The 25951-nt window shown below is 45.8% G+C and overlaps 1 protein-coding gene across 9 annotated transcripts in view; it reads right to left on the bottom strand.

The window, feature by feature from the left end:
- Positions 1 to 552: 552 nt before the first annotated feature.
- Positions 553 to 25951, bottom strand: part of GDNF (glial cell derived neurotrophic factor) — a 28461-nt gene continuing 3062 nt past the window's right edge. For 3 of the 9 annotated variants that reach the window (XM_043489162.1, XM_043489156.1, XM_043489157.1), the window contains exons 2-3: positions 23963 to 24139; positions 553 to 3694 (exon numbers count right to left, since the gene is read on the bottom strand). In XM_043489162.1, the coding sequence (XP_043345097.1) occupies positions 3210 to 3694; positions 23963 to 24113 (636 nt within the window). In that variant the 5' untranslated portion in view covers positions 24114 to 24139 and the 3' untranslated portion in view covers positions 553 to 3209. Of the gene's footprint in view, positions 3695 to 21773; positions 21884 to 23962; positions 24140 to 24494; positions 24523 to 25733; positions 25889 to 25951 lie in introns of those variants that run through there. The other 6 variants (XM_043489165.1, XM_043489161.1, XM_043489159.1 and 3 more) reach the window with 5 other exon arrangements.

Below are 25951 nucleotides of genomic sequence, written 5' to 3'. Positions count from 1 at the left end.
GTGAACCGCGGGCGTCACTCGGGATTGTGCAAAGCAGTGGCGCCGTCCAAGCGCCTGCCTGCCGCAGGGTTTTGCCAGGACACTCCTATTTCTTAAGTCCTGCCTCAATGTGACCTCTCGTTAGAGCAGGGCCGCTATTTTCTGTTATGATACCCTATTTGTATCCTTTATAAATGGTGACTCATTTATTGACACACGACCCCCTACATACTTTTTTGAATATTGTCTTTCTCTCCTCAAACGAAGTATCAACCCCACAAGGAGAAAGCAGAGCTCAGTCTCTCTGTTGAGCAGAGATTGGTATGGCCACTGCTGGATCCTTGGTGCCTTGGACAGTGCCTAGCACAATGTCGCACACCTAGCGTCTGTGGAATGAATAAAGAAAGAACAACTTTGCAAGTTCTTCCCCACTTGAGTACTGATTGGTTGTGGAGAGTTGATGGACAAGGTCACTAACCAACCAGTGGCTCAGTGGTGGTGAAAGGGACGGACTTCTAGCCTGAGTCAGCCGTGGTCCCTGGGTCGGTGAGATAGCACAGAAGTAGAGAGAGCAATAGAAATGAGTTTTTATTTGTAAAAAGTTACAAAATAATATTGTACAAAAATAAAGTCTGTAGAGAACTTTGGTTGTATAACACAAACGACTGAGACAGATCAGAGAAGTCAGAACTTCCAAAGAAGTGCACTCCTTACTGGATCAGATGGTAATCGCAACAATAAAGAAAAATCACAAACTTTACCCTTTTGTGGCTTTGGCGGAGCAAGTTGCTTCAGTGAAAACCTGCTTATGGTGTGTAGGTGATGCTGGGAAGGAGCTGTCAGCATCCGTTGAATCCTACCACCCCTGTGGGCAGAGACTCTCCACAGGGAGCTGGGGCCGAGGCTGACCCCTGGGGACGCCGGCCACCAGACCTGCCAGGATTCTCTGAATTGGACAGATGATCTGGGGCTGCATCAAATTGCACTTCATGACCGACCGGTCGCCTCGACCTGTCCCTATTTTGAGCAGGCCACTCCTCAGCAAGTTTCCCTGCTTGGGCCCCAAGAGAGGTTGAGAGGCAGGCCCTTTTCCTCTATTTCCGAGTCCTGCAAGCGGAGCAGAAAGGACAGAGGGGGCAGAGTGATGGGCAGCTTGGGTCCTTGGGGGTGGGGGTGGCAAAGGGATGTCTGGTAACTGCTGCTTCTTGATTACTTTGTAAAATTAGCATGATTATTTGAGGGAGGCCAGTAGGCTATTTATTTGCCAAATCTGTACCACTTTGGAGCTAATAGCCACTAAGGCAGTGATGTAGTGATAATCTCTTTGATAAAAATCCCTTTTATGAGATATGTCACAAGCTCTTAAAATAGGGCCCAGTTCATTGAGCAGGGGGGCAGTGACCAGACAAATCCATGACCTGGTCGCTGGGATAGTTTTTCTCACCCTATGTCCTTGCCCTGTCAAAGGCTTTCAGCATCCACGCAGTGGGGCAGGTGTGCTGAGGCTGGGCCAGGGCCCGTTTTCCACGTCCACCCTTCCCGGCCACCTTCTTCTGAGGAGGAGTCAGGTGTATGGGGTCAGCCCCTGGTGGTTTGTATGGCAACCAGGCTGACCCCACTTCCAGAAGGCCCGCAGCGCTCCTTGGCTGTGCTGGGCCTAGATGTGTTTCTCAAGAAGGCGGTGGATGGATGGAAGGATAGGGGAAGAGTCTCCACTATCAGGGCAAAACCCCGGCTACCTGACAGAACTGTTACATTGAGGTCAACAGTGAGTCCAGCACCACCTATTAAAGGGACTTTAACCTTTGACATATATGGTTATGCATATCACAGACAGATACATGTGGAGGGGAGGGTGAGAGCTTAAACAGTGCAGGAAATGGAGCACACGGCCTGTCTGCTGGGACAGGGAACCGTGTAGAAATGAGGGCAAATGCCATGGTCTCCACGTGCTGCTCCTGAAAAGGAAGGTCCATCAGAAATTTTCCTTCTGACATGTTCCTTCTCTAAACTATAAAAACAGGTAAGATGCTGAGACCCGGTTGGGAGAGGGGGGGGGGTGGAATCACACAAGGGCTTTTCTTAAAAAGGTAAAGTAAGTGATTTTTGCCTAGCGAAAATCTTTTTAATACTTTGAAAAGCATGGACCCTTGATCCCAATTAAAATTTCCTTTGCCACCTTCCTTTGCATTTTGCGAGCACATATACTTTGGCACCTTTGAAAAGAAACTTTAATAAATAAGGGAAAAAAAGAAAAACTCATTAGTGAACGGTAATAAATAACAATAACTTAAATCTCAATAAATATCTTCTCTATATTTCTGTATCTGAAACGGATGCATTGCATCGAGTAGCTTCTCTGGTCACTGGTGACCACGCATAACGGAGCTGGGGTGTATGTAACATCTGTCTTTCTGTAAACCTACAGCCCAGCGGCCTCCCCGCCCCGGTGCAGCTGGGGGCCTTCCCGCACGCTCTCCTGCAAGAATGCTGCCGAAAAACCACACTGGTTTCCTGTTTCCAAGGGCAGAAAGGAAATACCTTCAGGTTTGGTTTTAGTCATGAGGACAGCCTTTTTGGTTCCTAGCCAACTTCTTCCCACCCCACACACCATCTTTGAAATCAATCACCCACCGTTCCCCAAAATGCTGGTTGGAGTAAACCTCAGGCCTGAACCTTTAAAGCAAAGGTTTCTATCTCTCCTGGGTCTTTGATTTTTTTTTCCCCTCCTTTCCGGGGTATGTCTCCACTGAGTGACAGAAAAATAAACCTTTCTTGCCTTCAGCAGTAAAACGCAATGACAAGGAATGACACCAGGAGGACCGTTTCCCTGGTGTCTCTAGACATGTGAAAGCAAACCACAGGAGATACACTGGTTTGGTTTCAAGTGCATCCGCGACTGCGCCCGTGACCCGTGGCGGTGGACTGTATCAGATGAAACGATGGCAACACCCAACCAGGGACACCAGCCCTGAGCTTCCGGTGACGTCAGCGGCCGCCCGGAAGAACGCGGACGGCTGTTTTTTTTCTCTCTCCTGTCCAGTTTTCTGCAGCTGGATCTCCCTCCACCAGGCTCCCACAACGGCTGCCTTCCTCCTCTGCCTCCACCTCCTCCTCCTCCGCCTCCTTGGTCCTCATCTTCCACTCTGGGCAAACATTTTCTGGGAACCTTGGTCCCTTTCTTTGCACTGTAGCAGGAATGCAATACACAGCGGTCTCTGGAGCCGGAGTCAGATACATCCACACCTTTTAGCGGAATGCTTTCTTAGAATATGGTAAACCAGGTTATCATCTAAAAAGGACAGGTCGTCATCAAAGGCGATGGGTCTGCAACATGCCTGCCCGACTTTGTCACTCACCAGCCTTCTACTTTTGGATAAGTTTTTTAATATTTTGTCGTACATTGTTTCGGCTGCATCGCAGGAGCCGCTGCAGTACCTGAAAATGAGTTCCTCCTTGGTTTCGTAGCCCAAACCCAAGTCAGTGACGTTCAGATGCACGGCGGTGAGCACGCAGCCCCGATTTCGGCCCCTCTGGCCGCGCCGGCCTTTCCCTCTGGCATTCTCCGGGCTGGTGGCTGCCGCCTGCCGGTGCCGCTCTCTCCGAGGAAGCACGGCCATTTGTTTATCTGGTGACCTCTTCAGTCTTCTAATGGTAGCTTGAATAAAATCCATGACATCATCAAACTGATCAGGGTAGTCCTCTGGCATATTTGCTGTGCAACAAGAAAACAGAAATGGTCACATGAGGCAAGAGCAATGACCATTTCAAGGAGTCTCTAAGATCAGTCTCTCTGAAAGACGACCCAGTGTGCCCACCCCACAAACCCATGGCGAAACGACCCCTTCAGGGACCACTGTAAACCCCCAAGGACAAAGGCCAAAAGGCACCCCCCAAGATTCCCAGGAAGGAAATTCATTCACTTGAAGGAGACACACTTCCATGTGGAGAACCAATCCTTAGAAACGGAATTTCCATTTGGATGACGTCTGCCATTTTTAACAAGTCGATGTTGAGATGCTGATGGAGGGTCATTTCTTGTTCTAATAACGGTAAGCTGCAGTCAGGGTTCTCAATTGTGAGTGTGGGTAGGACTGTGCTGGGATACTCTGGGAAAATACAGAGACCTGGCCGACCCTCGAGGGAAGTGTGGGGAGGAGCCAAGGAGCCCTGGGGGAGTTCTGAGGTAGGTGGTCCCTGGACCCTACTTTGAGAAACCCTGTCTTAGAAGGTGAAAGATGGATTAATCTTGGAAGACACTGCTGCTTTCATCTGGAATGTCAAGTGCGCCTCCCTGAACTCCATCCTGACTTAACACCTCTGCCCTGCTGAGTGGAACGAGAACCATTTGGATAGATCACGTGAAAAAGTCCTGAACTCAACTATATTTTAAAACTTCCTTAAAAAACATAAAGAAAGAGACGGAAAAACAGCCCACTGTTCACTAATAAAGAGACTAATTTACCACTTCCTTGGATTAGCAGGACTTTAAAAATACAAGGTCAGACATAAGATGATGTTTACATGTATCACAGCAATACATGGAATTCGATGCTGTCTGTGGACAGGAGCGGTGGGGTCCTGCCTCTTCGGCAGGCTGTCATTACAACTCCCACTGGCTTTGGCTGCAAAGAGGACAACAGACGTGCACCTTAGGAAGATCACATGGAGCAATGACTGAGGTGATGCTTCTAGGATGCATTTTGGGCAAATGCATGAATTCAAGGTTTTTTGGCATTTTCTGCTGTATTTCAACATTTGCTTCAGCTGATCAGGTAAGGGAAGAGAAACTATTTGAACAACTGAATATATTTCTAAAAGAGGAAAGTAATTCAGATGTCCATGTATTAGGTACTAGACCTTTTATGCTCCCATCATCCCTTTTTCAGGGCTTCCTTGGTGGCTCAGATGGTAAAGACTCCGCCTGCAATGTGGGAGATGTGAGTTTGATCCCTGGATTGGGAAGATCCCTGAAGGAAATGGCAACCTACTCCAGTATTCTTGCCTGGGACATTCCATGGATAGAGGAACCTGGTGGGCTATAGTCCATGGGGTCAGAAAGAGTCGGACACGATCCCATTTTCAGGTAATTAGGATGTTTACGGTTCTACATTGCTTAGAAAAATATACAACAAAAGAGTTGTTAGCAAGAGGGAATGTTTTTTTTGCCAAGACCATGGTAAAGCAGAGGATTACACTGTGCCTAACCCATGTCAAATTGTTTTGTAATGAACGAATTGCTAAAACAGGTATCAGGTATCCTAGTGTGTAAAACATAATCCAGCTAAGGCGACTTAACCATATTGATTCCTCTTTCTTATCTGTCTATACAGGTAGATAGATAATATATAATATTATCTATATTAGGGGAAAATATAGGACATGTAGTTATGGAAAGAGTGGGGATGGTATGGAATTTCCAGATCACCTTGTTGTCCTAAATCTAAAATCTGACACTGGATGGTTCTGTGCATAGAAGTCTCGAAGCTGCATCCATTGGTGTATGACCAGTCACCTCTTGTCTGGATAATCACACCAGACGTGAGCCCCCGCGTTCCAGCCTTACCCTCCTTCAGTCTATCTTGCACCTGGCAGCCAGGGCGACGCTCTTGAAACTGTGAATGCAGCTCATGTCCCTTCTCTGCTCTAGCCCTCCAGTGGCTCCCCACTTCTCTTAGAGTAAAAGCCAAAGTCCACACTGGCCTACGGCCCTCCCTGATGGGGCCACCCTCTCCGTCCAGCCTTTGTTACTGATGACCTCGTGTGCGACTTCCCTCCTCCTTACTGCCTCCCCTCCTGCTCCTCTGGCCTCCTCCCTGTTCCTCAAACACAGGGTTTCTCAACCTCAGTGCTACTGACACTGGGGCTGGCACATCCTTTGTTGTGGGAGCGTTTAAGGATGTTTAGTTACACCCCTGGCCTCTACCCAGGAGACACCCATACTAGCCTCCACCCCCATCCCAATGGTGACAAACGGAAGTGTCCCCAGATACGACCAGATGTCCCCTGGGGGCAAAACTGTCATGGCTGAGAACCGCACACATCAGGCACTCGGCCTTTTGCTGGCTGTTCCCTCTCTACAGAAACGCTGTTCCCGCAGAGAACCCAGTGACTCACACTCACATTCCCTTCAAGTCGGCTCAAAAGTCACCACTACCCAGCCCCACCTTGACCTCCCTGTTTCAATTAAGTTCCTCCCAACCTCGAATCCAGATCCTCCTGCCCTCTCCCCCCCACAGCATACTACTCGACCCCTTCCAACACACTGTCTGACTTTTCTCATGGTGCCTATTTGTCGTCTGTCTTCTCTGAGCGAATGTCACCTCCAGGAGGCAGGGACTTCTGCTTAGCTTGTTCACCAATGAATCCTGGGAGCTTAGAGTAGGATCTGGTCCCTGGAGGCCTGCAATGATGTTTTTTTCTTTTTGAACGACTTAGGTCACTTTACGAGGGTAGAGAGTCCTTCATTTCCCAAGGGAACACTTGGGCTTCAGCCACACCATGATGAATTGAAAGGCTCCAGAATACACAGTCTCCACCCCATGGGCAGCCCCAGTGCCCACAAGTGCAGAGTCATCTCCCACCTGAGAGCAAGTAACTGTCTCAGAGCTGCCTCCCTTGCCAGCTTCCCCCGCACCTTTACAGTGTCAGCTCTCAAAGCCCACCTCATTCCGAGGATTCTGAAAGGCTCTGGCTCCCTGGGAGCAATGTTTTCTCAAGCAATACTGGGAGAGTGGGAGGGTATTTGGATTCGAAATTTCCCCTGAACCATTTCCTACCTGAGTCCCTTAGGAATCTTCTTTCCTTTCTTCCTTCCCACCTTTCTTTGTTCCTTCCTTCTGCCCTCCCTTTCTCCCTTCCTTTCCTTCTCTTTTCTTAAAATTAAAAAAAAAAAAAATTATTTCTTGGCTGTGTTGTGGGGCATACTGGATCTTAGTTCCCAGACCAGGGATTGAACCAAGGCCATGGCAGTGAAAGCACCAGGTCCTAATCACTGGATCACCAGGGAATTGCCTAAAAAATTTAAAAAAATCGCCCTATGTTAAAGACATGAACTACTTATTTTGACGGATGAGTTGCTTGTGCTATTTGTGACTTTTTTCCAACAATAAGTTATAAAAGAGGAAATTAGATGTGCTTGGTTTCAGAAACCTGAACAGAAGTCTGAACTTCTAACTGATAAATTAGTGATTAGTCAAAATACAAAAAACAAAACAAAAAAGCCTTCAAATATCTGAAAGACTCTTTGTTTTACAAAAGGACTCACATGATGGGGTCCCTGGTTCTTTTTAAGAACTCTTGAATAGATCATTAAGAACCTGGGAACATTGAAGTTAAAACTGATTAAGAATCAACTAAACTGATTAAGAATCAACTAAAGATTAATCAGAAATGAGTTAATGTTAGTTGCTCAGTCATGTCCAACTTTTTGCGACCCCATGGACTGTAGCTTGCCAGGCTCCTCTGTCCATGGGATTCTCTGTCAGGCTCTTCCAGGCAAGAATACTGGAGTGGATTACCATTTCCTCCTCCATGGAATCTTCCTGACCCAGGGATCGAACTCAGGTTTCCTGCATTGCAGGCAAACTCTTTACCATCTGAGCCATGAGGGAAGAAGCCCCGATAAATTAGTGATTAGTAAAAATACAAAAAAAAAAAAAGGCCTCAAATTTCTAAAAGACTGTTTTACAAAAGGATTCACATGATGGAGTCCCCAGTTCTCTTTAAGAACTCTTGAATAGATCATTAAGTTAAGAACCTGGGAACATGGAAGTTAAAACTGATTAAGAATCAACTAAAGATTAATCAGAAATGAGGATGAAATATTACTGAGAGTTTTAACATAAACGGGAAAACATTCGAGTTCAAAAGTTCAGCTTACACTAGTTTAGACTCATTAATTTATATATCATGATAAATTACATTCTTTTTACTAGAGTTATAATGATGATTTGAATCAGCATTTGTAATGTTTTTATTAATTGCCTGACACTTTCAAATTTCCAGAAAAACACTGTCCCTCCTTTTTATGACATTTTGACTGTATGCCTTTGTCCACTGGCTTTGCTTGCCAGATAAAATATAGAATACCAAGTTAAATTTGAATTTCAGATAACTAGCAAATGATTTTTTAGTATAAGCAATCCTCAGTAATGATTGGGACATACTTATCTTTTACTGTGAGAATGTATAGTTCCTTTATTTTAATTTCTACTTGGCCTTCTGGGGTGATATGTGTAGCAGTGTGGATGCACTGATCACTTATTCTTTAGGGTGAGGTGGTGAATGGATCATTAAACTTGAATTAAAAGCCTTTCTCACACTGGGGAAGCAGTCAATCCGTGTTCCCTGTGTTAAACTGAAGAGAGCAGCTATGAGAAGAACTTCTCCTTTCATGGGACATCTCCCTTATAACTTGTTGTTAAGGTGGAAATATTTATTGAAGCCTCAAGTTCAGGACATAGGCAATTCTAATTGAACTGAAGGGATTCCACCCTCCCCATCCTCTTCTCCTTCTTGAAGAATAGAGTAAAAAAATAAATATTTATGCTGAAAGTTGTACATGGATACGAATTTTGGAAACTAGAAAAGGGCAGCATGATATTTTCCAAACCACAGAGCAAAGAGGCCTGTCTCTTCCAATGGAAAATTCCTAATCCCAGGCCTTTTGCTGCTGACTGAGTTCATTTCTAGAGAGACCTCCATTTATCAACATGAGGTATTTGTGGGGTGTGTTGGGAGCCATGCACCTCACTGAGCCAATCCTTAGCATCCTGCAGAGGCCCAGTACCCAGCCCAGGCAAGTAAACTACCCGTCACGAACCAAGAAACCCATGGCTGCCTCCATGTTCCTGGAATTCACTGAGCAAAGTGGAAAGAAAGGGGCTTGTGTTTGGATTAGTTCCCCAAATGAAGACTTGATGTCATATCACTTTCTTCATCCTATAAAGGGCTTGGCAGCATGTCAGCTACACAAATGGCCCTTGTTAGTAAGAACTTTGACAGTAAAATACTTGCAAACCACAAAAGAAGAGCATCGTTTTGAAAAAACAGGTCAAACACTTGCTCATTTCCCAGACCCACTTGGAGGCTCGATCTCAGAAAACATGGACATCAAAAAGCTAAAGTTTTTGAACAATCAAAATGCTCAAATGCATTTAAGTCATCCTTTTAGTGTGCAACTAAATATTTTGGCATTATTCTATTTAAAATATTTAAACTTTGATGTGTCCTTCATATAAACAGTGTTATTTAAACAAGTGAAACCTTGTACTGGGCCAGACTCCGGGAACAAACCAAACTATTCACTACCCAGACTTTGCCTTCCTCGATTATGGGAAAAAAACAATAACACAACCCCAGGAACAAAGGCCTGGGATATTGACTATCTTGTAAAGTTAATTGAGTTTTTATAGGAACAATGGTGAGATCTGGGAGTACTCCTTGTAATAGTCAAACTAAAAAGCACATAATTCAAAACATTATCTTGGCTAGGCTGGCCTTTAGTGGACAAAGTTTTCTTTTAAATGTTAGATTTCTCTTAAAAAAAGAGTACAGGTTAATGATACTTTAATCAAAGAGGTCATTTTATAGTCCTATTGGATGGTCCCCCTCCTCTGCCCGGCTGGGATCCTAAGCCACTTTTCAGCCTGTCTTCCACCCATGGGCCCCGGAGGGAGCCCACAAGCTCAAGGTTGTGCACAGAGCAGTGAGGATGTGACCCCTTACTTAGAGTGGGAGGGGTCTCTGTGGGGCCCAGAGAAGAGGGGCCTGGACTCTGGTACCCACAGAGGGCCTCTTGTAAAGGAGCCGTCTTCCAGGCCAGAGCCAGCCTCAAGGATGCAGGGGTGCTGGAGGGAAGACCCAGGTGTTCCTTGTTCTGGGGGTCCTGCCTCTATGCTTCACTGGAAATCACCCAGCTGCTGGATACTGGACGGGCAAGAGTTAATACGCTGAGGTCCACAGGCATGACCTACGGCCTAAGCCAGGGCCACACAGGTGAGATGCGCTTCTTCAACCAGCACCCGGGTGCCCTTGCTCCAGGCAGTGCCCAGTTCTGGGGTGGGCTCGATCCTGGATATGAGGCCTAAGATGCTGCATCTGGAGGCATTGCGGGGCTGGGCAGCCCACCCTCACATGTGGAGCCTCCCCTGAAAGATGGTCCACAAAAGGAGGTGAGTGGAAACCCCCCCTGGCAGTGGAGGACATTGACTCTGATATTCATTGCCCACATGAAGCCCAGGTAAAGTACAAACTGCTCTGTAGACCAAGCACATGGAAAAGAGAAGTCCTCTTTCTGTGTATGTGTGTATACACATGCGCGTATATACACGCATGGTGTGTGCATATATACATACACACTTCTGTGTGATTCTGCATGCTCTGCTCACTTGTGTCTGACTCTTTGCAACCCCATGGACTAGAGCCCGCCAGGCTTCTCCGTCCATGGGATTCTCCAGGCAAGAATACTGGAGTGGGTTGCCATTTCCTCCTCCAGGGGATCTTCCCAACCCAGGGACTGAATCCGCATCTCCTGTATCTCCTGAAACGGCAGGCGGATTTTTTACCCCTGAGTCATCTGGGAAAGACCAACACAGATACACATGCACGTCTGTATGAAAAGAAAAGATCAGCCTAAGATTTATATAACCTCTCAGGAGAATTCCCAACTAATGTCATTCCTTAGAATGTTATTTTTACTTTTCAATAATGTACAAACATGATTTTCTTTCACTAGTATTGAAATAAGAACTACATGGAAGAGCCTCACCTTTAAAATTCCTCTTATTACAAATGGCATCATCCTGTAGTATAAGCAATAGCTTCCTTGGTGTACTTAATAGTCACAAGAGAAAGGTACCAACCTGAACTTGAACCCTAATGACATCCCTGCAAGGTTAAAACAGGGGTTGCATACTAGCTGTACTTTACAGAGCAGGAAACTGAGGCTCAGAGAAGATAAATATCTATCCTCCCAAGGTCACGTGGCTCATACAAGTGGACTCAGTCAGTTTGGTTTCAGAGCTCAGACTTGTTCCAGTGCTCCTAGCTGCCTATCTGTTTTTTTTTTTTTTTTCCTATCTGTTTTTAAGTAAAAATTCCACGGTGGTACAGTTTGTCTTCTGTCAGCCTGTGGCAACTTAACTCTGGGAGGAGGGCAAGGTATGCTGACTCCACCTGCATGCATTTACCACATTCAGAACAGGAAGTGAGAAACACTCCCTATTGGAAAGTTCAGCAGGCACGGAGGTGCATTAAGTAGATTTTGAAGCTAGGCTGCCGCAGGCCGCAGAATACAGTATATTGTCTCCCAAAAGGGAAAAGCATGTGGGTCAGGGGCACCTCTCCCAGCTCCTGGGTCTTGCATGTCACTCCAAGGCAGAACTGGCAGTTTCCCAGTAAAAACCGGAAAACCGGCAGCCAAGGGCGGCGGCAGATTCAGACAGAGAGGCCCTGTCTCCGGAAGCTCCTCAAACTCACACTGGCGCCAAGTGACAAAATCTCACTGCAGAGCTGGAGAGGACAGAGGCCGGGATTCCACCCGGGGTCAGTCCCTGCTCAGCCTTGCAACCTTGGACTAGGCAATCCTCCTGAGGTCGCCTATCCCTCTGGTGGGGGGGCGGTCCCCAGTGCTGACACCCTAAGAGGTGGGCAGTCTCGAGTCTCGGTGGGAAACCCCTGCCCGACACTCATCTGCAGTCACCCCCATCAGGGAGAGGACCACCTCTGCTGATGTCCCAGCGGCATTCTGCTCAGCCGCCACCATCGTGGCCCCAGGAGACCCCACAAGAGGTTCTAGCAGTCCTAAACATTTTTTGTTTGCCTCTTGTCTCAACATCTTGGTTACTTTTGAAATAACCAAGTGCCTCTCGACTCATCAAATCACCTTCCTATTTGTCTTTAGGAGAGGTGAAGGGATGTGTAGAGAGGGCCGTGTATCTGAGTCTCAAAACATCCAGGTTCTTCCGGGAGGCAGCCTTACATTTCAGTCTCCACCTGGAAAGGCAGAGATGGAGCCCATCATCTCTGAGAGCACAAAGACACCAACAGGCTATATTCCTCCAGTGCTTCTCACCCAAATGGCCAACAAAATCGGTTTTATTTTTCAAAATGAAACATATTCTCAAAATCTGTTTTATTCATTTATGATTTTGCTGCTTCTATCATATGTAGGTCATGCTTTGACCAACGTCACACATACTTATGAGCTATACCATGTCTGGACTGTTTATCCTACAATTTAAGAAAACATGCTTAGGTCTTAGAACTCAGAGGCTAGAATCGTCCACGGCAACCGCTGCCAAATGGATTCTGAGAGCCCCACAGCTTGTCTTGGAAACTGTTGACCCTTGTTTTTAATCTGACCTTCTGTGACCTCTGAAATGTGCAGTGTTGGTCCAGGAGAATGTTCCAGTTCTCTGAAAAATTCAAAGTTCTGTCATCTGCTGTTTAAAAGTTTTGATTTTGCCACTCAACTGAAATTATTTTTAAAAAGTGCCCATGGGTCCCTAAGCACTAGATTGCTGAGGTTATCTTGCACTATGTAATGACTACCCTGGCTTTCCTATTTTGGACAGAGTATTCACCTAGCATTAGATAGGCCATCCTGGTCACTTCAAGAAGGGTCCACAGCATCTGTTCTATGAACAGTTACCAGCTGAGGCCATTTACTAAGTCATTGTGACCACTGCTGGAGCAACTGGTGCATTCTCTTCGTGACCAGTGGTTGGCTGGCAATAAAACATGACATGGGTTTATTTGAAAAGTATTTGTGTTATAAAAACACCAGTGTTTTTGTCGTTTAAAAAAGTATTTCTGGATCCTCTCAAGGCAGAAGAAAAGACCAACCAGTTCAAAATTCAGAAAAAGGAATTCTGGGTATACCGTTAAAGGCCAACTTTGCCTAACCAAAATGCCATTTTATTTACCATCTCCACCTACTTTGACCAACATCACACATACTTCTTAGAAATACCATTTCTTGACTATTTATCCTACAATTTAACTAAGAAAACTTATCACTGTAATTGAAATTACTCCATGAATACAAATAGCCCAAAAATTCTCACTCAGGAAAGATGGACTATATTCATTTTGTTATTCAGATTCTAATTGCTCTGATTTCCGCCTATGTGGCTCATGCTCTTATTATAGTGATGTTAATAATTTTATGGTAATACAGAAATGGCTCCCCTGAGGGGGGAAATGTTCATTCTTCTGCTTTTAAGTCAGGAAAACACCCAGTAGGGTGTCCATTTGTCAGCTAATCCATGAGTACCTGGTGTGAGCTGAAAGCACTCCACAGCCAGCTGTAAACACCTTACTCTCAAGAGTGCACACCAGGGGCCCTGCTATTGTCCTTACAAAACACTTTCTGGGGAGGTGAGAAAGTTACCCAGTGAAACTAAGCGCACACAAAGGGAAAAGAATCCCTTGTGGTGTTATCAGAGATGGGTGGTTTTTCAGGGGAAACCCCAGAGGAACCTGGAAAGCAAATGAACCTCACTTCCTCTTTTCCAAAAGGCCCTGTCTGCAGTCGGAGAGGCCTGGCAATTACACTGGGGCCTGCATCCAACTTTCCTGGGCCCTTCCCCACAGGGCCAGCTGAGCTGTTTAGTCGCTCAGTCATGTCCAGCTCTTTGGGACCCTATGGACTGTATGTAGCCCGCCAGGTTCATCTGTCTATGGGATTTTCCAGGCAAGAATACTGGAGTGGGGTGCCATCTCCTTCTCCAGAGGATCTTCCTGACCCAAGGATCGAACCTGGGTCTCCTGCATTGGCAGGAGGATTCTTTACCACTGAGCCACCTGGGAAGCTATTAACTGAGCATTGGATAGAAGGAACTCGAAGGGCCGGAGAGACCTGGGCAAGAAGAGGAAGGACCGAAAAGCTGAAAGGAGAATAAAGGGGGTGAACGGGAAGTGTTCTTTTATCACTCTAGCCTGCCTGATGGATTCCTGCCATCAAAGTGAGGAGGGACTCTCTGCCCCTCAGTGAACGACTTTACTGGACTCTCAAAGACTCTTCAGATAATTAGCTAGAAGTATCATTCAAACCAGTCAACCCTAAAGGAAATCAGTTCTGAATATTCATTGGAAGGACTGACACTGAAGCTGAAGCTCCAAGACTCTGGCCACCTGATGAGAAGAGCCGACGCATTGGGAAAGACCCTGATGCTGGGAGAGATTGAAGGCAGGAGGAGAAGGGGATGACAGAGGATGAGATGGTTAGATGGCATCATTGACACAATGGACATGAGTTTGAGCAAACTCTAGGAGATAGTGAAGGACAGGGAAGTCTAGCATGCTGCAGTCCATGGGGTTGCAAAGAGTCGGACACGATTTAGCAACTGAACAACAACAATCATTCAAAACCAGCTGCATTCAAAACCTCCACTCCTGACTTTTCTCCTCCCTGACCTTCTGACATAGCCAGAGAGTTATGCAGCAGTGTGGTACACTGGCAGGAAGTGGTCATGTGGTCCCAAGTAAGTGTTGGATTAGGCTTTCCCAAGTCCAGTCTGGCTGAGTTGCCTAAAGCCTTGTGCGGCCCCAACCTCCCCCTAAAATGCGGATCATTATTCACACTGGGAGAAAAGTTTTTAGCTCAGGGCCTGGAGGCATTTAACAAATGGCCCAAAAAGTAAGTCCTATGGTTTTCATGTCTGATGATGATCCTTCATCGACAGTATACCGGAGGAAGCAGCATGAAGATCAACTTGGCTGACTCATGGACAGAGTACCCTGAAGGGGACGCAGACACTGGCCCCTTGCTCATCCAGTGTGTCCCACAGAGCGGAAGGCCTGGAGGCCCTGGCCTGGTGGTCTGTGGGCAGAAGGAGCAGACCCATCTTGGGAGTCTGGGCTGCCTCTTCCCTCTTCCTAGGAATGCCCTCAAATTAACCACACAAACCTCAACTGACTCCACAGCCTACGAACAATGTTTTGTGTTCACCACGGCCTTGGTCAGTGTCTCCAGACTGTGGCACGTATCCTTCGGAGGGGTGGGGGTACGTGAAGATTTTTTAGAGTCTACGGGGCATTTTAGAAGAATCCATGTCCAGATCTGCAACTTCCACATGTGCTGCATTCTAAGACTGGTCCACAGACAAATACTCCTACGGCCAGTTTTACAATCACCTGTGGACTTCCTCAGACAGATGCACTTCTTGCTTATCTCACTCATTTTACTGCAAGGCACTGTCTGGTGGATAGATACCTGTAAGGACAGTCCGGGTGGGCAAGGCTCCTTGGGCTAAACTGGTGCTGGTGACTCATGATGTGAAGACATGTCATCATGAACTCAGTGTTCCAAAGATGTGAACTTGAATCTAATCAAGTGCAAACAATCCCACAAATGCAACCCGAGGGGCAGTCTGCAGAACCACAGGCAAGACAGCCTGGGCTTCTAAAAATGTTGTGGGGGGAAAAATGGGTTGGAAGCTAATTCCAGATTAAAGGAGAATAAACAGACACAACAATCAAATGCAATTTGTGACCCCTGATTAAAGAGAAAAACTATGAAGGACATTCTTGCCAATTGGGGAGATGTGATGATAGACTATCTGTTGGATAACAGTATTGCACAAATGTTAAGTTTCCTGAGACTGATAACTGAATCGTGGTTACATAAGGTAATGTCCTTGCTCCTAGAAGGTTCACACTAAACTATTTATTGTTAGGCTTGAAAGTAATTCTCAAATGGTTTAGGGAAAAAAAAATGAAGCAAATGCTAACAAGAAGTCCATCTTGGTGAAAAAGACCTGTGGGGGTTCATTGTACTATGAATATTTTACTGAGGAAAAGTCCCATATGAATAAAGCAGGAAATGTCAAACTGGGTGGTTCCATATTTCATTCTGGTCAGGCAGTCATGGCAAGGCATGATCTGCTTGTCGGTCTATCTACCCATCCATCTATTCAGCTTACAAGTAGGATCCAAAAGGGTAGTGGTTGCCATAGATGCAGACTAACATGTGTATTTGAAATGAAAATGAAGTTGGACCTTTTCTGATGAAAAAAATCAATGTATTTGAGCTGATACATTTGGATAATTTCCCACAAATTGAATAAGCTAAATTTGCAGTTCCAAAGTTTTGCCAAAAATATTGAAGCACATATGTAGCTGCCAAGTGGGCTGGAAATTACTTCTGCTACAACTATTTAAACTTGTTATAAAATTACAGATGTTACCTTAGGAGTGTGTGCTAGTTTTTCAACATAATTTGGTAGGTTTGCAAGAAAAAAAGTTTTTAAGACTTTCAAAACTAGGCCTTCCAACTCAGTTATCCTATAAAATCATTAAAAAGTGAGTTGTATCTCTACTGAGTTAACCAGTTGATTCTTAGTAGAGACATAAAATCTGCTTATACAAACCCACTCCTGTTCCCATAGAGGTGACTGTTCTGGCTTACATATGCTGTTGCCCTTGGCTTCCCATGTGGACACTCCCTTCCCTGGGCAGAGCAGAAGCCATCTGAGAACAAGTACCCCCCTGAAGGCCTCAAGTATTTGAGGAGACCTCACTTTGTCCCAAAGAGTTAGGGAGCCTTCCCTCATTGCAAAAAGCATCGATAATTTAGGAGTGTGTGAAGAAATGCATGTTTCTCTTCCTAAAATGTCCTGATTTGGATTCTGAAGTACCATGAATAAAATAACCCTAGGTCCACTCTGGCCCAAACAGGGATCAAAGAAAGGGCCTGGAGGAAATATAATATTCCTTGCTTCAGCTCATTGATTTTCCTAGAAATACATGTTTCAGATAGTGAATGTATTTTTAGCAAGTCAAGATTTGTGTTTTCTTAATCTACTAATATGATAATGCAGTCTGTATTAAGCCAAAATTACTGGTTTTGGGACTAGAAGTTTGAGGTTTGAATTCTGGCTTCATGACTTAACTAAATTTGTGAGCCTGAGAAAATCTCTAGGTCTCATTGCTTCATCTGTACAATAGGGATGCATAACATCTGTTACCCAGTAGAGCTCAAACTTACTCGATTTTAGGACAATATATGAAATCTATTTAAAAAATGACAAATGCTGGAGAGGGTGTGGAGAAAAGAGAACCCTCCTACACAGTTGGTAAAGGAATGTAAATTGGTATACCCACTGTAGAAAACAATATGGAGTTTCCTCAAAAAACTAAAAATTGAGTTTCTATATGATCCAGCAATCTCACTGCTGGGTATCTATCTGGACAAAACTGTAATTAAAAAAGATACATGCATCCCTATTTTCATAGCAGCACTATTCACAACAGCCAAGACACAGAACAACCTAAATGTCCATTGACAGATGAATGGATAAAGAAGACATGGTGTGTGTGTGTGCGCGCATGCGCGCGCGCGCACACACACACACACACACACACACACACACACACACACACACACACACACACACACACACACACACAGAGGATTACTACTCAGCCATAAAAAAGAATGGAATAATGCCATTTGTAGCAACATGGCTAGACCTAGAGATAATCATACTAAGCAAAGTAAGTCAGAAAGAGAAAGACTAACAACTATGATACCATGTCTATGTGGAATCTAAAATATGATGCAAATGAACTTACCTATTAAACAGAAACAGACTCACAGATGTAGAGAGCAGACTTGTAGTTACCAAGGGGGAGGGGTGCTGGGAAAAGACGGGCTAGGAATTTGGGGTTAGCAGATGCAAACTATTATACTTAGAATGGATAAACAACAAAGTCCTACTCTATGGTACAGGGAATTATATTCAATATCCTGTGATAAACCATAAGGGAAAAGAATATAAAAAAGAATACATATATGTATGTATAATTGAATCACTTTGTTATACAGCAGAAATTAACACAACATGATAAATCAACTATACTCAATAAATTAAAAAACCCTATTTGTTAAAAATTGGGTTACTACGTGAAAAGCAAAGAGGTGTAATGATACTAAACTTTATTTTTTGTTTTTATTTTTAATTGAAGTATAGTTGATATATATATTCTTTATATATCTACTCTTCTTCAGGTTTTCATTATAAGTTATTACAAGATATTGAATATAGTTCTTTGTGCTATTCAGTAGGTCCTTGTTGGTTATCTAGTTTATATATAGTAGTGTGTATCTGTCAGTACCAAACTCCCAGTTTACCCCCTCCCACCTTTCCCTTTTGGTAACCATAAGTTTGTTTTCTAAGTGTGTGAGTCTATTTCTGTTTTGTAAATCAGTTCATTTGTATGATACTAACTTTAAGTTTTTATTTGTAGCTTTTCACTTGTTAACAGGTTGATTCAATTATGCCCATGGCTAGACACTTTTTAAAAATAAGGGCACACTTCAAAATGAAAAATATGCCTATGCTATAGATTCATGAAGCCTGGGGCTTGAGTAATTTTTTGCAGCAAGAAGGCTTAGCAGTGAGATCCCACTTGCTGCCCCCTGCCTGCTTGAGATACCCCAGTGGCACCCCGCTGCCATCAGAAACAGAGCAAGCACCTTCTTTTCTTGGATTTTACAGCATCTCATAATCTGGGTGTCACCTACAGAGATAGCCTAAATTTCACACCACTTCCCGCCACCTGTTCTCAGAACTTGGCGACTGGTCTGGCCTCCTCCTCGTATCCACCACCTGCCCCTTCCCCATATCGTGATCACAAACTTGCCTGTGCTTCTCCTTGGTCTGGAATGTGCCCCTTTTCCTTTTCCTTCCTTTCCTAATACATATCTTTCAAGGGTTAGCTCAAATCCTCCCTCTCCCCCGAATTCTTTCCTGCTATGATCTCCAAATCCTAGTGACTTCATTGCTAGGAATTCTTGCCACGACCACAGCTAATGCACACGCCTCGGTAGACATAGCTATCTGTTGGACTGACAGTCCACCCACCCACCCACGCATCTGCCTATCCATAGTTTACCACTAGATCATAAGCTATTTAAGTTCACAATTTTGCCTTCTGGATGCCCACACAGCACCTAGAGCATGAAAGATATTTAATACTTGCTTCCTGATTGAGCTCAAGTGATTAAAGAATATGTTTTAATTGAATAAAGAGGCTATGGACCATCAAGTGCTAAATAAACCAAGATGAAAGGGACATTTGGAAGGGAAAATGCCGGAGAGCTTTTATTTTTCTATCAGTGAAAGGAGAATCTTCTGAGAATAATTCTTTGGCTGTTGGATCAGCCTGAGGTCCTAAGACTGGCCAATTCAAATTAAGCCTGAAATAGATTTCTCTAAACAGCAACAGTTTGAAATAGGTCTTCAGACTGAGGCCAGAATGAGATGTTGGTCTCAAATCTTGAGTGAGGAATCAGTGTCTCCTAAAAGCCTGACATGGGATTTCTTGATTCCAAGCACCTCATCCCAAATGGCAGAGCCCCCTTCCAACTTAGGGACTTTATTCCAGTATTGTCTGTTCATATAGTCCCTAAAATAATAATAAAAAAATAGATGGACGGTGCTTATTTACTCTGAACTCTATATCCCACAAAATTAGATTTGAAAGCCTAACATTTAACTACCTTGTTGCATTAGAAGGTTTCTTAGCTGGATAACAACAGGCTGAAAGTTTACTAAATTCACTAACAGTCTTTTGCTGGGTTTGTGAAACAGCTTGAATTAAATATCCAGGTGGGATCACTTAAAACAGAAATGCTCTATCTCAAGACAGGAAGCCTCCAGCTCACTGCCTCCTTGATCTCTTACACGTAAGGATCTTATGGTGTCCTGGCTCCCTTCTCCCCATAGGGGACGAGGGTCTCCCTAACATGACCATGGGAATCTGGTGGGAAAAATTCCATAGGAACTATGGGCTCAGCAAATGGGGAAGGGAAGGAGCTGTGAAACCTGGGAAGAGCCAGGGGGAGCTGACCCGGGGGCAGAATCCCACGCAAGGCTGGCCCAACTGACTGACTGCGGGGCCCAAAATAGCCTCCCCGCAAGGCCTGCATTTCTTCCACTCTCTGTACTTTGTTGGGCTGCTTGAAATTCCACCATTTAGAGCAATGTCTTGGCAGAGGCTGAACTGACAGCCTGGGACGGAAGAAAAGGCACTCACTGGGTGCGTGTTGGGAGGAGCTGCGTGGCAAGTATGATGGTTGTTTATGGGGCATGGGCTTTACAAAGCATTGCCTCATGTAACTCTGTTCACAGCAGCCCCGGGAGGCAGGATGAATAGTGTTCCTATTTCACAGATGAGGAAACTGAGGTTTGAGAGCTGTTAAGTAACAGTTAAGTGGCCAGGCTGACTGAACTGAATGTGTGAACTTGAACTCTTGCTTGTTGAAACTCCATGATTTCTTGCTCTGTGCCCTCCTTCTGCAGATTATGGGAAATGACAACTTGGGAGGAGACTCCAGCTTCATAATATTGTGAATCATATCTCAATTTGATCAAGGTTACATAGATTTTTGTGGGCTAGTCTGAGAACTTGATGGCTTGATTTGCAAGATTGTTTCTCTAGGAAATTTTGTGACTTGCTACCAAACCGGTAGAATGGAACCCCATTATATTACAATGCATTGTGGATTACTTGCAATTTTAATTTAGCAATGCTCAGTGTTTCTTCTAGTTGTTTTCCGGTCACACAAAAAGGCCACCTTTTCTGAGCACGGTTTAGTTTTAGTTTACAATGCCACCAAATTGCACCACACCCTGTACCTTTATTAGATAGTACACTTTGTGAGGACAGGGGCTTTTGTCTGTGTACTGAAGATTCCCTAGCCCCTAGGACAGTGCCTGGCACACACAGGCACACATTAATTACTTGTTGAATGCATAGGTGCTTTTAGATCACAAATTTTTAAAAAGCAAATGCATTTTATGCTTTGTGAAACACATTTAGAGTTATCATGCACAGCTGAGAACTGGTATATGACTATGATTAACAAACCTTTAAAAACTGCAAGCAACCTTGTGTAACACAGTTTTACTCATTAGTTGAAAACTTTCCTCCCATATAAAGTGTTTTCTCCTAGGTAGCAAGACTGAACGCTCTGCAATTCAGTGGTTTAGAGAAACTCGGGTTCTGGCTTCAGCAAATCTTCCTCCTGCCATCATGGAACCCTTGCACTTTGGATAAACTACTTAATATCTTTAGGCCTGGGAAATTTAGGGGCTACCTTTCAGCTCTAAAATGCTATGACATCTGTGCACAAGACCTTCTAGTTTCACCTTTTACATGCCTCAGGCCTGCTCTAATCACACGTTAGTGAAGACACAGGTAAAAAGCACAATGATAAAATAAAAACAAAGATGGTGAAACGGAAAAGTCTTGGATGACCCGAAAGGAAAACCACAAGTCTTTAAGTTTAGACAAGTTTGAAGCTGCTACAAGAAGCAGCCACAGCCCATGAACTTTATGGTCAACCTCTGTGCAGACAAGTGGGCCAGTTACGAATTCTAATTGGTTAGTTCAACACGTGATAATGGTAGAAACAAGATTCTGGCTGCTTCATTTACATCAGAACCAGCAGAATACATGCGATCTCAAGGGTGAATGTGTAGACAGGGTGCAGTCCAGCCCCCTTTGAACAGCATGGAATGACTGACTCAGGTAACACAAAAGAGCCTTTGCTCAATCACTAAATTCCAAGAAGAGGGATCAGTATTTATGGCACTTTCTATTTTCAAACGACGAGTGACTTAATGTTTTCTACATAAGCCTTCACTGCATGGTGTACAGTGAAGGATATAAATGTCAGCACTGTGACAGTGCGTGTTGACATTGGTTGAGTGTTCAAAGTCTGCACATTGTCTTTATCCTGCCTTCCCCGCACTGACAACTTGCTACCGAATTGAACATACCTGGAAAGAAGTCAATTTGGCTTAGAATGCAGCTCACTTTCTCTTTGGGAACATTTCTCTTTCAAGGATCTATTGGGTCTTCCCATAGATAAAACAGAATCGGGTGTGCTCTGCTGGTTCAAATGTAAATACAGTAGTCAGAATCTTGTCCATCGATACTACTGATACTACTGATGACTTAGTATCAGTTTTGGAAAAAACCTCCCTTCCCCCACAACTCCCCCCACCCCCCAATCAATAAGATTAATGTTACCTTGCCTGCTCTATGACTGGCTGGACCTTACATGAGGCACAGATTTTCTTAGGGTATTATCAAGGCATAGGGATTCACCTGACTGCACATTAGACTCACCTGGGGAAACACCTAAATCTCTAGTTGTCCAGGCCACACCCCAAGCCAATTAGATCAGAATCTCTCTGGGTGAGGCCCAACACCAGCAGTCACTAGAGTTCACCAGGTGAGTCCAGTAAGCAGGGGTCTTATGAGTCTCTTCCCAGAGGAAGGTTAGGGTGGAGCGTGAAGGTTGGGGTAGGCCAGATCTCAGTCATTGGCATTTTGGAATGGAAAGGACTGTTCATTGAGTCTGGCAGTAAGTAATTTGTTCGAGGTGACAAATTAGCCAAAAGCAGAGCCAGAAGCAGGAGCCAGCATTAAATAAGCCTAGGTAGACAGGATACCAATATACTTATTAAATTTCCATGAACTAATCAGCTTCATAATCAGACACAGTCATTTTTCCTCCAGAGTGCCTTGGTGAGAAAACTATTACCTTTCACTGGGTTCCTGTTCCTCTGACCTAGGCTGTCTGAATGAATGAAAAGCCATTTAGCCTTCATGGATACTGTTCTGAAGACTATGGCACTAAAGCACATTTTAAGTTTCTACTGGAGAAACATATACACTAGGATAGACATTTGTGGCTGAAACCAAAACCTTTAAAAATAGGTTTATACAACTAACTGACATACACTCCTGGAACAGTTACTTCAATTTCAAGGGATCAAACTCTGTTCTCTAACGCTGTCACTCTTGAAGACTTAATTTGTCTTAGAAAAATGCACTTTTTCTTGGGACCTCAGGAAGAAGATGCTTTTATTATTGTAATTAAGCATAAGATAAGCACATCACATTTCCTAGGCTACTTTTAGCCCAAGGCCACAGGTTTGGGGGACTCCAGCATACAGCTGACTTTGGAACCTTTCAATGGTGCCTATGATCACAATAGTTTTCAAATGCAGAATAGGGTAATAGAAATGGGGAGTAGCCAGCATGGTTATGGCTATGGTTTACTGTTGCTTTAGTTTGGGGTTGTGCAAATTTTCTATTCCTCCCCAGTAATCTCTTAATTTCTGCTTTATGCAATAAATAAACTTCTCAAGAGCAGAGGGTAAATTATATCAAATCATAGTTGACATGCCCTGATAAACCACTAAGACATTTTTGAGAGGCAAATCACAGATTTATTTTCTAATATGAATAATCTGGTCTTAGGAGTTAACATTGTCATGTGTGGAGTGAACTACAGTTTTTTTGTTTTTTCCCCTAGCCCCAGCCAGCGCTATTTATCGTTTTCTTTCTAGAACCGGAACTTTCCTCAACACACTTGACACTGCCCAGATGCTTGTTCTGGAAATCAAGGCCTTTCTGTGTTTTCTCTGACTCTGGCATGCTTTTGTGAAACCTCAGCCTTTTCCCTTGCAAGGGCAGTTTAGGATGGAAATGCAATTGTTCTCAGAATTCAGCACAGCCAGGCACACCCAAACAGAGATAGAGGGCTTTGGAACAAAACACGTGTGTGTGTGTGTGTGTGTGTGTGTGTGTGTGTGTGTGTGTGTGTGTGTGTGTGTGTGTGTGTGTGTGTGTGTGTGTGTGTGTGTGTGTGTGTGTGTGATGGGGAGGCAGAGAAAAGAGAACACTGTGTGTTTTCCTGTGGTGGTGGGAGTGGTGGGGAAAACAGCTGTTGATCAGAATCTAAACGAGCAGCAGAAAAACGTGTTACCCTCTGTGTTGGGCAAAGCCAGCACGTGCCATGCAGACTTGGGGCACCAGTTGGTGGCCGCGCACCGGGAGGGGGTTTCGGCGCCTGCGCGGCTCTTCCCTGGGAGCCCACTCTGCTGTCTGGGCTGACTTGGGGGTGCGTGCGGGCGGCGGGTGGGGGTGACCCCTGCGGGGAGGGAACGGTTCTTACAGTCACTGCTCAGCGCGAAGGGCGCGCGGCGGCGGCCGAGGGAGCGGTCTTCGGCGGGCGCCTCGGGAGGCCTCTTACCGGCGGGCAGCGGGAAGGCGGACGCGGTGTGGAGCAGCACCAGGCAGACAGCCACGACATCCCATAACTTCATCTTAGAGTCCCGTCCGGCGGCGGCACCTGTGCGGGCGGGCGGGCAGGGGCGCAGAACCGGGGAGAGCACGTTAGGCCTGGATGCTGGGGCCCGCGCGGGTCCCCGGGGCTCCCCTCCAGACTTGGCACCGCCCTCCTTCCGGACCGCTGCGGCCGGGCGCTTCCCCGGGCACCCCCACCCTTCTTTCCTTCCCAGCGCCCTGCCTGTCCCTGCTCCGGGGTGCGCCTCTCTGGCTTCCAACAGACAACTGCCTTTTTCTTCCGCCATCGGATCCCCGGATTTCGGGGCAGGGCTGTTTCCCCCTGCCAGTACCAATACGACGACAACAGTACTGGCGCGCAACCCCATCTCCATTCTGGGGGGCGACCGGGCAACCCTCACCCTGTGCTCCCGCCCCGTCCAGCAGCTCCCACAGAACCCCCTGGAGAACGAGCCCTGAACACAAGCAAGAGACCAGCCCGCCCGGGGTCCTGATCCTGTCCTCAGCTAGGCGGGGTCAGGCTCAGTGGCACCACGAACCCTGCTCAGGCTTTATTCCTGCCTTTTCAATTCGTGTTTTGTCGTCGAAACAAGAAGCCAGTGGAGACTTAAAAGACTTTGAAGCTGTCCAGGAATATCTGTGTTAAGCTCCTGAACTTTACAAAGTTTCAACTCGGTTTAAAATACTACTTCCACTTCTTAAGGTTACGAATATTAACATATGAAAAGGCCTAACCATGCATAACGTAAGCGTTCAACAAATGCTTTAGCGTTACAGTTAGGGAGGGATTGTTCGTGGTGTACTCGAATACTCTATTTTTGCATTTTTGCAAGATTCTGGCCTTAAATCCTTTCCCCTCGCAGAGGGGTTTCGAGCGCCCCACGCCGGGTCACAGTCACTCCTGGACGATCGTAGCCTGTAGGGGACGCTACGCAGGAGCGCCGGTCGAGACCGGGAAAGGGCGCACGGTGGGGGCTCAGCTCCTCTTAGGGGGCTCCGTTTGGCTTCTCAATCCTCGCACCCCTAGAAAGGAGGGCGGGAGAGAAAAAGGGTACCCTCAACTCAGGGCCCAGTTCCACGCAATAAGGAGGCGAGGCGGAGGCGGGGGGAGGAGACCCGGGCACCTTGAGGTGCCTCGCCAATGCCAGCGTTCTAATTTCCAAGGGCATTCTAAAGCGGAAATTACGAGATTCATGCAGTTGACTATCCCCGTTCCTCCAAGTAAAAGGGATTCTTAGGAAAAGCTCCTTGAACTTTTTCAGTGGAAGAGAGTAAAGCAGTTTCCAGGTAAAAGTAAAAAACCTCGACCCCATTCCTCTCCATCAGTCGCTAGGAGCGCCCGCCTCCAGCAACCGCCCCCACCCCCATCTCTACCCAGAACGCCCGCCGGGTTCCGGTGCAGGCCAACCGGGGAAGCGTTTAATTCGACCGCCACCTCCCACCGCTGCGGAGACGAATGCATTTTCCATCCCTTGGGCGTTTGTTCGCTACGCAGCTGTTGGGCTTGGGGAGTCTGTAGGGACCACGAACTCCTAAACCCTGCGGCTCCCGGCGCTCCATGCCCTCCTGGCTGGTTTACAAACCCGGGGAAAAAGAAAGGTTGTGGGTTGAGGCGCGGGGGCCCCCAGGCAACACCTCACCCAGGCCGTGCAAAACGAGCCCTGCGAGGCGCTCGAGCAGACGACGCGGGAACGCTAGGCCTCCCGCCCCCTTGCCCGGGTGCCAGCTCGCGGGCGCGTGCTAACTGTCTGGCTGCCGGGAGGGGCAGGGAGGCGCGCGGTTAATGCGCCGTCCCAAATCGCGGTGCCCGCCGACAGGAAGCGACAGAGGCACCAGGTTTCCCTTCCGCATTAAGAGG

The sequence above is a fragment of the Cervus canadensis genome, chromosome 16, assembly GCF_019320065.1.
Source record: "Cervus canadensis isolate Bull #8, Minnesota chromosome 16, ASM1932006v1, whole genome shotgun sequence".
Classification (NCBI taxonomy): Eukaryota; Metazoa; Chordata; class Mammalia; order Artiodactyla; family Cervidae; genus Cervus; species Cervus canadensis.
This window is presented reverse-complemented; position numbering and strand designations above follow the sequence as displayed.